At 47.3% G+C, this 13,721-nt stretch overlaps 1 protein-coding gene across 2 annotated transcripts in view; it reads right to left on the minus strand.

Annotated features, from left to right (window-relative positions):
- Nucleotides 1–1,435: 1,435 nt before the first annotated feature.
- adarb2 (adenosine deaminase RNA specific B2 (inactive)) overlaps nucleotides 1,436–13,721 on the minus strand; it is a 117,354-nt gene continuing 105,068 nt past the window's right edge. For both annotated transcript variants that reach the window (XM_035531203.2, XM_081696437.1), the window contains exons 8-10: nucleotides 9,727–9,908; nucleotides 5,703–5,884; nucleotides 1,436–4,102 (exon numbers count right to left, since the gene is read on the minus strand). In XM_035531203.2, coding sequence (XP_035387096.1) covers nucleotides 3,926–4,102; nucleotides 5,703–5,884; nucleotides 9,727–9,908 — 541 coding nt within the window. In that variant the 3' untranslated portion in view covers nucleotides 1,436–3,925. The remainder of the gene's footprint in view (nucleotides 4,103–5,702; nucleotides 5,885–9,726; nucleotides 9,909–13,721) is intronic.

A 13,721-nucleotide genomic window follows, 5' to 3' on the forward strand; every position in this document is an offset into this window, starting at 1 on the left:
ACCTCACGGAGCACTTCAACTTTCCCAGGCACAGCAAAGGGCCATCTCTTCAGTCATAGCACCTTCTAACCTCTGGGGTGTAGTGTGCTTTATCTCAGGTCACAAAGCTGTTCTGTTTGAGCTGTCCGTTTACTTTTGCTCAAAGAGACATTGTGCATGACAAGGTAATGACCAGGTTGGACCTGCTTCCCATTCCTGAGGGAACATCAGTCCCTGAAGCTCTGGAGTCTTATGACGTTTCCACTGCACTGAATTGGCGTGCCTGTCAAAATGTGAGATGTGATGGTCTGAGCAGTCCTAAGTGTTCTGGTATCCTGACCCTGGTTTATTCCTGAGCTGCTGTGTTCTGGTATCCTGACCCTGGTTTATTCCTGAGCTATGGTATTCTGGGATCCTGACCCTGGTTTATTCCTGAGCTGCTGTGTTCTGGTATCCTGACCCTGGTTTATTCCTGAGCTATGGTATTCTGGGAGCCTGACCCTGGTTTATTCCTGAGCTGCTGTGTTCTGGTATCCTGACCCTGGTTTATTCCTGAGCTATGGTATTCTGGGATCCTGACCCTGGTTTATTCCTGAGCTGTGGTGTTCTGGTATCCTGACCCTGGTTTATTCCTGAGCTATGGTATTCTGGGATCCTGACCCTGGTTTATTCCTGAGCTGTGGTGTTCTGGTATCCTGACCCTGGTTTATTCCTGAGCTATGGTATTCTGGGATCCTGACCCTGGTTTATTCCTGAGCTGTGGTGTTCTGGGATCCTGACCCTGGTTTATGCCTGAGCTGTGGTATTCTGGTATCCTGACCCTGGCTTATGCCTGAGCTGTGGTGTTCTGGTATCCTGACCCTGGTTTATTCCTGAGCTGTGGTGTTCTGGGATCCTGACCCTGGTTTATTCCTGAGCTGCTGTGCTCTTGTATCCTGACCCTGGTTTATTCCTGAGCTGCTGTGCTCTTGTATCCTGACCCTGGTTTATTCCTGAGCTGCTGTGCTCTTGTATCCTGACCCTGGTTTATTCCTGAGCTGCTGTGCTCTTGTATCCTGTCCCTGGTTTATTCCTGAGCTGCTGTGCTCTTGTATCCTGACCTGGGTTTATTCCTGAGCTGCTGTGCTCTTGTATCCTGACCTGGGTTTATTCCTGAGTTGCTGTGCTCTTGTATCCTGACCCTGGTTTATTCCTGAGCTGCTGTGTTCCGGTATCCTGACCCGGGTTTATTCCTGAGCTGCTGTGTTCTGCTATCCTGACCCTGGTTCATTCCTGAGCTGCTGTGTTCCGATATCCTGACCCTGGTTTATTCCTGAGCTGTGGTGTTCTGGGATCCTGACACCAGTTAGAGTTCTGACAGTCCATAAACTTGCTTATATTAACTCTATATATAAACTTCTGACCTTAAGGTGGTCAAACAAGCAGGAGACAAATACTTGAAGCCTGTTTGAGTTTATGTTGTTTTTATTCACATAAACATTCACCTTTAAAGTACAACTTAAGTGCAATTTACAGACTTTAGCAGCATGTAATTGTAGTTTTTAAATTTACATCTTATTTAGACATCTCGTTTATTTTTCCCTTTGTTTGTACAAAGTTTACAAAATGTACAGTCAATATTACAGTATTGCCCGTGGACCATGTCTACTACTGACACGCCTGCTTTCACTTTGTCCGTTAGAAATCTCATCAGCGTGACGTAGCTGGAAAAAGACGCAAGATGCTCAACCTGTTAAGAGTAGGAAAATGGACATTTCAATGGACAAAATGTCAACAATGTCCACAAGAGACAGCCCAGACCTTTAGTTTTTTCAGAGAAAATCATGTTTATGAAGGCAGGCTGACATTTCTGAATGCTAATATTACTGTAAAGCTAATGTGCTGTATAACTAACCAGTACTGACACTGGAAATGGGCTAGTTCTCAGACTGGGAGAGGAAGAGAGCCCCAGTGTGTCTAGACTCCATGGTAATGACATGAAGACCCGCTGGACCCCCTGCACACGTTACCCTTCATGATGCCTGTTGAGAGGATTTGTGCAGAACATGATGTTGGCTCCTTACACACTAACTGTTCACGCCTGGGAAGACACAGAGGACGGTCTCCAAACCAACCTGCCGTGTAGCAATGTCTGCCTACCAAACGTTACTCTCCTGTTACTCTCAAATTCAGGGAACACTAAGGGTGGCAAAAACCGTGATCTATGCATCTTTCAGGATTGTTTTTATAACATTTCTAGAGACAACGGAAGAAAAGGTGAAAATTAACATTCGTCACCACTAGGTGTCGCTGTTACAGCCTTCATAGTATTTTAAAGGGTTTTGGTAAAGGTTAAAAATGAACCTAAAGTGAACACAACATACTCCTGATAGCTGCGGGTGGGGCACCACGTGAGCTAAAAGCAGAACTATGATCTCAACGAAGGCAACAAACCTGCGTTCCTGTCCACCGTAGAGGTCCGCCGTGAGCCTGTGACACTACGGGTCCCAGTGTACTCTAACTGGGAAAGGTGGCTCAAAACCAGATTAGCCAATGATAAAAACTGACCAAAAGAAGTTGAGGTAAGAGCCGTTTCCTCTGGGGTCCAGGTGAGGTGCAACAGAGCCTGGTGCCACCATGCAAACATCAAAGTATTACAAAGGATCCCCATGTCCAAAAGAATAAACACGAGTACTTCAGAAAACAAAACTTGTGTTAAAAGCTAATCACTGCCTGTCACAGCCTGGCTACCTCTCAGATCCCTGACAGCAACGTAGAAAATGCATGTTATTCATGTTCCCTGTGCTGTGTTAGCTACTGGACAGATGATGAATGGGTCTTTGAGAAAATGGAGAGAATAACAACAAAAAAAAAAACTATCACAGTGAAAGACAGTATTGAGATTCAATGTTTGTTTTTGTTTTTCCCTCCTAAAAACCCTCCCTGGTACTATAGAACTCGCATGCTAAACTTCAGAGGTGCACATAGAGGAGGGAAAAACATCAAGATCCAGAATACCTGACTGCAATCTACATGCTGACTTTGTTTGTCCAGGTTAAACAGGGGCCATTACCAAACGCCATTCAGGGCACATAAATTAAACCATGAACCGACACCTCAACAACCCTAGGCCTTGCGCAACATCTGTCCAACAACACTGGTGTCCTTTCTTCCAAATGACGTGGGGGGGGTGTTGTGTGGGGGGTATAATCCTCACCCTCCCTGTAAATACACAGTGGTAGCAAGTAACAGAAAAACAGCATGTCACCTGTGAAGTGGGTCGGGGGAAAGGTTTTTAAGGCCCTTACTCTGCTAGCCTGCCATGCCAAGCCCTCTGCAGAGAGCCGGTGTATCTTAATGGCACCATTTATGTTACCTTGTCACCATTACCGCCTTTCCCTGATTCATATTCCCTGCGCTGCACACTGAAAAGGGTGTGAATTAACCTGTCTGTGCAATGTCAAACCCTCCATCACCCACTTTTTTTTGGTGGAATCATTACATAGAATGACAGAGAGAGCGCGAGAGAGCGAGAGAGAGAGAGAGAGCGAGAGCGCATCATTCTGACAAGGCTCTTAATTGGACAGTGTGCAAGAACTCTCTGCTGGGGCCAACCATCCGGAAACAGGCAAGTGATGACAAGATGGCTGTTGCTTTTCACTTTGGTGAAGGTGAACACACACACACACACACACACACACACACACACACACACACTTTTTAGACTAGTGTGACGGTGATCAGAAAAAGGGGACTGTAGTTTGGGAGTGTAAGGTTGTAAGAATCATTGCCATTCGAGGTGCCCCTGGCCCCCTTTTGGGGGGGCTGGTTGCCACCATTCATCAGGGCCATGTTGCCCCGAGCGTAACGGGTAGGCTGCCTCGCCTTGCAGAGTGCAGGTTAGGATATCGACTTCTGCGGTCTGCTCCAGCCAATCTCATGTGGGCTCTCATGGTCTGGCGCAGCGTCACGCGGTGGGCAGGAAGTGCTCCTGCTCGGGCGGTTTGCGCACCCAGGGCCCCAGGCCTGCGTCCTGCAGAACACGCAGCCAGTGCTCCTTCACAGTCTGGTAGGAGGCAGCGGCCTGCTTAGCTTCGCTATACATCAAAGGCGCGTCTCTCGAACCCAGGCCTCTCACTACCAGCTGCAGAACGATAGAGAGAGAGAGAAAAACAAAACGAATGAGGCGGCACAAACAGGGAACTTCAACAGCTGTGTAATCTCCCCATTTAAATTTCACAAGCAATTGAACATTCTCTGAGCTTTTGTGCGTTTCTTTTGTCGTGTGTTCATTCACTCACACACACACACACACACACAAAGAGAACAAGATAGAAGTTGCGCAGCAGATGAAGAGGAGCGAAGAAAAGTAAAGTTTCTTTGGAGATTAGTGTGTGTGCTCTAGCGTTTCTGACTGCCACGAGCAGCGGCTGGAGTGTCTTTTCCCAGGATTCCCAGCTCCGCCATCATTGCTCTTTAACTGCCGCCATTTGGCGGAACAGCCGGAGCCCGTCCGTACATTCCCGTGATGGGGTCTCGTTCCCCCTCAGTTATTCTTTTCTAGAAAGTGAAATTCATTTGCGATGCGGGAAGGTGGCGCTGCTCTCTGCTACAAAACGCTGTGGCCTTGGCATTCTCGCCGTCCTAGGTTGCAGCTCAGGTCGTTCTCCTCCGCGGAGAAGCAAGGCCCTTTAACTCTGCTGCGCTCCTTCTGTTCGCTGCCGAAAGCCTCACCGCAGCGTGCTTCCACCGCTGACCCATTCTGGTGATTTATACGCTGCACGCGTCTTAACTTTTGGCGGGGATAAGGACGCGAACTCTCCGAGTTCAACTGTCTTTATTACAGGAGTCATTGGGAATAATCATTTTTCCTTTATTCTAAACCGGATGGTGGTCTAGACATGGAAGGAAAAAACTGTCCTTTTTTTGATGGTTGTTGCCTCTTAATTGCTGTCTTCAAAATGAGTCACCGCTGTTTGTCACCGATTGTTCGTAGGCTTGTCTGGGTGTCTCTTTCTACAGGCTACACCTCCACAGCGGCGTGTATGTCTTATTACACAGTGAACCTGAACCTGGAGACGAGACACACAGCGTGGTATGTTCTCCCACCGTCTGAACCTGCCACTTTGGTGTCTGCTCAGAACAGCCCAGTGCGAAATGCAGAGGCTTCTGTCCTTGGTTAACGAGGACGCCTTCAGACAGCGCTCACCAGAGAGGAGTGAATCATTCTTAGTCTTCTGCACATCCACCCGTATAAGTACATGAGGGTTTGAAAGTGGCAGTAGTAATGAAAAAAAAAAAAAGTATGAAATTGGGAATAAGAGGTTATCCTGGAACCTCCGAACAGAGCTGACTCCAGTCTGGAACCTGCATCCTAAACCTCTCCACATCATCTGCCACCAGAGCCTTCACCTGATCCATCAGTCCAGTGAGCATCACCCTCTAGTGGCTGGAAACGTGATGTGTGTTCCTTTAACGCACAGACTGCATCCAAAGCCACACACTTCCAAACTACACAGTAAGCCAGATTAATACAACATCCTGACTTTCTGCCAGCTTGTCATTTAACTTCACCAAAGGTTACACCTCATGTGTGACATAATGATTTGGCAGAGTGCCTGAAATATGCCCAGGCTATTAATGGTGCATATTTATCATACATATTCATAAAAGTGCAAGGAAGCCTACAAACGACGCGGTTAGGGTGGTGTGATCCGAACAGGGGGTCCCAGACTGGCTCTCACCTTGCGGTACAGTCTGTTCCAGCGCTCGAACAGAGCGTGTTTGCAGAGTCGGGATGGCGTCGTGCCCTCCTTCCGTCTCCCCGTGGACGCGTTGATCGCCTCCAGCTGCGCATCCCCAACGGTCCAGTTCACACCGTAGCACGGAGCCTTCACCTGCCGCCCCAACCCGCCGCTGCCGAGACCTACAACACACACGGGAAGAACCACACCCAGGATCTGTGAGCGCCTACGGATGAAGCCCCTGTCTGTTAACACTAAGAAACAGCTAACATCTCACTATCGAGATTTAAACTGTTGTTCTTTACCACATGACCACTAGTAATCGAATGCTGAAATATATCCTACTAAAAGGGCAACTGAACATGACATCTCGCGTCACTAATATTTATGCCATGCTTCATCATCATCTTCATCCTTGTACAGGCCAATACAGGTCACCAACAGGCCACTCACCCTATCTGACAGTAAGGAGAAACTGGCTAGTTTACGCTGTCTACCATCTACGTTACTGACATGACAAACTATGATGTTCTGTGCTTTGTTTTGTGATAGCTGCACGGGTACATAGCCTTTAAACATGCCATGCTATCTCTGTGTGAAAAACATCAGTAGTATTAATGCACACAAAGCACCGTCACAGGGCAGAAGTCCACAGTTCTCCAGAACTTAGTGATTAGTTTCTGTTTATCCACTCTCTACACTCTTCAGTCACCACGTTTGCTCTGATGTCAGTTGACTGACTCTACTAGATTCCTGTACCATGTGTATGTTGGCAGTCATTAATCGGCTCTTTCATGAGTGACCTGGTTTTCATCGAAGGCCAGGTGCTGTTGTCCGGATGCCAAAATATCCAGACATCGCTACCCTTTCAGGCCATTTATGAAAAAGGCCAGTAGCAGCACAATTGTGCCGAAAACAAAGCATGTTACCAACAGTCAGTGAACTTATAAAGTACATTGGATTGGTAAGACAATAAACTGGATCAGATGCCCATAAGTACAGGTGTGGAGTAGGTGTGTCCTAATCAACCAGCAGCCCCAAGTTTAGCTCAAGTTTTCAGACTGAAGGTGAGGTTATCGTGTTAAAAAAAATAAAATAAATAAAAATTCCTAGACCTAAATGTTTTTTTCCTGAGTGTTATCAAAAGAGAGTGAGGCTGACAGTGTTGGGTTTACAGGGACAGATAGAGAGGGGCTGAGCGTGAGAAAGCGTGTATGAACAAGGTCACTCGAGATGAGAGGGTGTCAGAGACCCAGTAGACCCAGACGCAGCTAACTGGCTGCTTGTGAGCATGTGAGTGCCGGAGTGTCTCGTTAGGACGAGCGCGTGCATCTAAGGGTCCAATGTAGTGTGTTTGAGGCACTTCCTGTGCACTAAACACTGGTGGTGGATACAAATGCTCTCTCAGACTCAATCAACACCTCTCAGCACTTTGGTCTCTGGTCTGAGCACTCGGTGCTGAGAACACAGGTAGATGGCACACAACCCACCCTGCCACAGGAGGGCTCGCTCATAGACGACCCACTGGACTCCTGGGTGCAGTTCTGAAACATCTGCCTTGCCACCTCTTGGAACTTTACTGACAGGAATCTGTCAGGAGGTGAATTTGTTATTGTGTGAATTTAATGTAAACATGAGAAACAAATATTGGTTTTCATGACTAAAAACTACAAACAGTGAAACAAAATAAGAAACCACTGCCAATATGCCATCTTGAACACTACTGGTATGATATGAGAACAGCTTGTACACGAATGTGAGGCTAATGCTGAGAACTAAAGCTAAAGCTAGCTGTGAACTAAAACTCTCTGTGAAACCTGCCAAGGAGTTGTCAGAGATAAAATGACAACTGTCTCAGAGTTAAAACTGTAATCTGTGAGCTAAAGCTGACGGAGTTAAAAATAAAGCTGTCTGAGATACAGCTAATGCTGTATTTACATTTACGGCATTTAGCAGACGCCCTTATCTAGAGTGACTTACAAAAGTGCTTTGTCATTTACTCATAGAATACATCCAAGTACTGTGATCTTAAACTGTCTGTGAGCTAACAAGGTGAGCTAATGCTGTCTGTGAGCTAGTTAAATGTTGTCTATGAGCCAACACTCTCTAAAGCAAAGCAAAGCTGTCCATGAGCTACAGCTTTTACCAAATCACTCTGTACCTCACGAATGCTTTCAATAATAAACAGGTGGAGAATGGGCCACAGGATGAAATCTGCTCTCGACGATGGCAAACACAAAGACCTAGCGTGCTAGCTGCACAGTAATCCCCCACCTAGCGTGTTCAAATCTCAATTCTCTCTTTCTTTATACTTTTTCGAACAGGTGGAATGAATTGCCTGCCACCATGACAATGATCCTGTCTCTTATTGCTTTGCCATGCGGTAATAGACTTCCTCCCTCTGTGTGTGTGTGCTTCTCTCGTCTCCCTTTCTCTTGGTCTCTTCCTCCATCTTTCTTTATTTCTCTCCATTCATGCCTCATGCTACAACCCTCATTGACTCCACTCGTATATCTTCAATAGACCATTTGATTTTTTTTCTCTTCCTCTTCATGAAATCTTGATCAATTCCTACACCAGACATTGTTCTGTTACTCGCCCTTTATGGCAAGTAGCTCCACTAACAGTTATTTCAGTTTTAATTGAGGACATTTTCCTCCCACGACTCAACACCACCACCCCTCCCCTCTGCGGTTATTTGCTTCAGCGTTTCTGTAACATTAATCACGCTCCTTTTTCTTTTTAACCATGCACACGCGAGTCCTTTAAGCGTTAATGGTGGAAGCCGCCGCGCACGCGTGAGTGGCGTTTGAAGGACGGACTCATTGATTGGGCCGAAGGACTGCTTTGCTCCGGCGCGATAACAGCCCGGCGTCGCTCGAGGGGACCTCTGTTCGTTTTTGACAGCTGGGCTTAAAATAACCAGGCCATTTTCTCCCCCAACAACGGAACAGGCACAATGGAGGGCGCGCTGATCAAAGCCAGGGAGGAGACCGTGGGGGGAGGCGCGGCGCCCCGGCCTGGCAGACGGGTCTGCTCCCCACCACGCTGCTGATAAGGTGTGTGATTAAATTGATTATGGGGATGAAGGACAGATCCAATAGTGTGGAGGCTGTGGGGGATGAGGCGGAGTGGGATGGAGACAGGACCCTTCTGCTCACGGCTGCAGGTCACGTGTCCCGGGGGAGAGTCTTTGCAGGTCAGCGCGGATCGCTGGCTGCGCGGCTGTGTGTGGGTGGGGCTTTATGTTTGCTCTGCAAAAGGTCATTGATCCATCCTCTAGCAGAGGTAAATGTACGCAAACTCTGGACCATCAACTTCTTGAACTATGCCGAACATGCGCTTGTGTGTGCTCCGAGCCCCGCCTGCTGACCACACACCCGTGTGTGCTCCGAGCCCCGCCTGCTGACCACACACCCGTGTGTGCTCCAAACCACACCCACTGAACACCTGTGTGTGCTCTGAGCCCCGCCCACCAAAACGTGTACTTGTGTGTGCTCTGAGCCCCACCCACCAAAATGTGTACCTGTGTGTGCTCTGAGCCCCACCCACCAAAATGTGTACCTGTGTGTGCTCTGAGCCCACCCACCAAACATGTACCTGTGTGTGCTCTGAGCCCTGCCCATGAACTATAGTAATTGCCTGGTCAGTTTAGTTAAGGACATACTTAAAAGTGTGCTTAATAACACGCTGAATAATATGTTTATATCACGTTTAATAACATGCAACACTAGTTACTAACTTTTTCTGTTTATGTGCCTTGTCCTCTGGTTAAAGTCTGGCCTGTCCCTGGCGTGGCTTTTTCCTGCCTGCGGCTTTAGGACATTAACGTCAACCTGACACATTAGGGTTAAAAATGTCTGTGGACCTCCGCGGAGTGTGTGTGTCAATGTGACAGAGTGTGTTAGAGTGGTACTGCTGTACTGCAGCTTCAGAGGGCCACTGCACCGCAGGGTTCAGCGTTTCCCACCGTAACACTCTGCGGGGGGTGTGGGGGTGTGGGGGTGTGTGGAGGTGGCCATACTGCAGAGGACGGGTTGGCTGCGCCGGTAGCAGGTAGGGAGCGGTCCCAGGTGAGGCAGGCGTTGCCTCAGTGTTCTGGAGAGGTGACCCGTGTGCCTCAGGCTCCCCACTGTCAAACTGTACAAGTACACAGGCTCCACAAAGTGGCTGAGCAGCGCCCCCTGCAGGCCAAGCACATTCCACCTGTGCATACAAAAAGAAAATAGGAGGGAAGAATAGTGTGATCAGTCAGTCACAGTATGAAACACACATACACATCAGTGGAGACAGGGAGGGACATTACAAGAGAAAATCAAAGCATATTATACCATACCAACTTTCAACATCATTTTAAACGTGTGATTAAAAAACAAGAATAAATCAATTAACTGTATTTTTTTTTTAATATTTTCAAATGAAAATAATGAATGAATCTTCCTCACTTTTTCAAACACGCATCCATTTCTGCTCTTTGTTTGTTTATTATCTTATGCATATGAGAACAAACAAATCACTTACAAACATGTAGCTGTATTTTCAGCATTGTTCTTTTAGTTGATTGTCTTTTTATCGTGTCTGTGATTATTGCGATCACCCTACACCCTCGCGTCTGTGCTCGCGCCTAATAATGAGCCGTTATAGTTTTTACCTCCCCGAGCAGTCAATTAACATCGACCACTTTCCAGGAATCAAACGTCGTCTCTGCAGCACCCAGCCACAGGCCCGGGTAGCCGCTCACCTAGCCGTGCAATGAGAGAGAACTTCTCTCTCTCTCTCTCACTCCTCCCTCCCTCTCTCCCTACCTCTCCCTCTCCTTCTCTCCCCGCTGTGGCTCTTTCAAAAGAGAAGTGATTTAGCCCTGTGATATCCATTTGCCCAGAATGCAAAACTGTGAATTAGAAACATCTTTTAATCTCATGCAAGAAAAGACAGCCATCTGGCTTGAACTTAAAGAGGGAGTCTCTCTCACTCTCCCTCTCTCTCTCACTTTCTCTCACTCTCTCTCTCTCTCTCTCACTTTCTCTCCCTCTCCCTCCCTGCCAGCATCTCTCCTTCACTCTGTAAAACGTGCAACACCATTAAAATAACGGGCTCATCTACATAAAAACTTAAAACCGAGGTTGAGGCTTTTAAACCTTCAGTTATAACAGTCATCAGATAATGAAACATCCACACAGTTCAACCAGCACCCCATACCTTAGTTCTACTGCCACAAATAACAACAATAATAATGACTGTAGTTCTGAAGCTGTAAGAGAGGCAGAGACAGAGGGAGAACGGAGGGGAAACGGAGGGATGGAGGGAGAAAGAAAGGGAGCGAGAGGGAGAAATGGAAAGAAGGAGAGACAGAATAAGAAAGCAAAGGAGGTAGAGAGAAAAGGAGGGGGACGATGATGGACTGAGTGTTGATGATGAAGCTGACTGGGGCTATAAGCCAGTGTGTGAAGCCTGAATGGGACCATTCACATGGCTGGAGTCCCCTTTGCTGGGCCCTTCCCTGCCCTCCTCTTCACCGTGACCTTGGTCGGCTATGTTTAGTTCTCCATGGGGTGGGGGTCATTTAAGGGGGTATCAGAGGCACAATGCATGGTAGAGTGTTTGCAGTGGCAGAGAGCTGGACAGTCTGGGGTTGTTGGTTTTTTTTGTTGTTGGTTTTTTTTTTTGTAGAGTAATTGCTTTCACCCCAGACTGTGACCTGGCCAGATGTAATCGGACTCTTTCTAGCACTGACTGACTGAATCAAATCGGTCGAATTAACAGAGCTTCATGGGCAAAAAAATGTTCACCTGTGTGTGTGCTTGCAGGTGTGTGTGTGTGTGTGTGTGTGTGTGTGTGTGTGTGTGTGTGTGTGTGCGTGCGTGCGTGTGTGTTTATATGAGTGCAAGTGTATGTGTGTGAAAGAGTGTGATGGATTAAAGATGAGTTTCTCACACAGTTCTACAGTGGTTACTAAGAATACAACACTAGACAACACTAGAAATAAGCTTCTGTATATCCATTTAGTTATGATGTATGTAAGTGGGGTAGTAAGAGTTCAGCTCCCTCTACAAATCGCCCTCATCATGATGTGTGTATAGACACAGTAATTGCCCATGTGTGCATCACCATCAGTGTGTGTGTTTGCTTTTCGGCATTCCTTATGCCGAACTGTCACGGTAAAGGTCAAGAGGAACTGTAAGGAACAACATCAGCAACTAGAAAGAGACGGGTTCTGATGGCCATAATTAAACCAAGCATATGGTAATAAATGCAAACACAGCTGGGCGTGCTCGCGTGTGCGGCGACGTTAACACATTAGCTGAGTCGGCAGACAGAGTGCAAACATGGGAGAGAAATGAGGAGGTTACTGAGTCAGAAACACAGAGAAGAGAGGGGAGTGAGTAGGAGAGAGGGAGCGTGTGGAGGGAAGGAGAGATGGAGGGAGGGAGGGAGGGAGATAGAGAGTGAGAAAGGGAAGCAGAGAGATATATGGAAAGACCAAGAGACAGTTTAATCCTGATAAATACCCTGTTCACAGATTTTACAATGTGCAGTTTGATATATTTTTTAAAATCTCGAACACAATTAAACTCCGGTTTTTGTAAGTAGAACGCACTTTTACGTTTACTAGGCTGAAATAAAGGGGGAGAAGGATAATGTCGGCACACTGCCACTGCACAGACGACAGAGGCTCGCTCACCCACAGACTACCAGCTTGGTTTATCCCGCGCAGAGATTCCTTCCAGTCCATTCAATTCAAGGTAGCTTTATTGCCATGACCACACCAGGTACAATTTTTCCAACGTAAATAATGTGAAAGCAAACATGACCGTCATAAGTAACAAAACAGCAATAAAAGTCAATAAAAGTCCTAAAGTAATAATAATAAAAATGGAAATAAATAAAATAACAAAAGAAGTGACAAACTATAATAAACTAGATAAAGACAAGAGAACAGTAATAAGAACAGTAAATAATTGGATAAAGGTTATTATATAGTGAGAGGTATGGTGGGGTTGTTAGTGTTGCAACATATTTTGAAATGAGACCTGCTTTCCTTCTCAAAGAATAATTTGTAGTTTCTTAGATTGAGGGAGAATTTCAATATTTGGGAGTTTACCGTGGTGTATCTGTAATTTTTTAAAAAGGTTTTTACAGTGGCAGAGAAAGTGCTGGAACTCACCGCTCTCACACTGACCACACAGTCTTTTCACCACTCTCACAGTGACCACACAGTCTTCTCTCTTGGGGCAGCCAGGATTGTTCATATCTGCCTGTTTCTCTGGCCAGATTCTGGTCTCTGTGCCTGTTCTCGGTAAGCATCGGTCTCTGCTGTGGCTCTCTGACGGTGTAGAGATTTTCCGCTAATTCATGTTCTCTGTTTAGGACCTGCTAGGCCTGTAATTTAGAGAGTTGTGGTGTCATTGTCCTGGTGTTCCAGATAAATTGCTTCACTCTGACTGGACTTTGCTGTATGTGAGGGGTCAGATGGTTAGTTAGTCTCAGTCACAGACTACCAGCATGGTTTAAACCACAGATTTTGCTTCTATAATCTAGAACCTCTCTCTCTCTCCTCCCCTCCCCCTCTCTCTCTCTCTCTCTCTCTCTCTCTCCCTCCCTCTCCCCTCTCTCTCCCTCCCTCTCCCCTCTCTCTCTCCTCCTCCCTCTCTCCCCCTCCCCTCTCTCCCTCCCTCTCTCTCCCCCTCCCTCCCCCTCTCTCCCCTCCCCCTCCCCCTCTCTCTCTCTCTCTCCCTCTCCCCTCTCTCTCTCCCTCTCCCCCTCTCTCTCCTCCTCTCACTTCCTCCCTCTCCCTCCCTCTCTCCCTCTCCCTCTCTCCCTTTCCCCTCTCTCCCTCCCTCTCCCTCTCTCTCTCCCTCCCTCCCCTCTCTCCCTCCCTCCCTCTCTCTCCCCCTCCCCCCCTCCCTCCCTCTCTCCCTCTCTCCCCCTCTCGCTCTCTTCCTCTCTCTCTCCTCCCTCTCTCTCCTCTCCCTCCCTCTCCTCCTCCTCTCTCCCTCCTCTCCCCCTCTCCTCTCCCTC

This window comes from Electrophorus electricus, chromosome 14 (assembly GCF_041902795.1).
Source record: "Electrophorus electricus isolate QZ-2024a chromosome 14, ASM4190279v1, whole genome shotgun sequence".
Lineage (NCBI taxonomy): Eukaryota > Metazoa > Chordata > Actinopteri > Gymnotiformes > Gymnotidae > Electrophorus > Electrophorus electricus.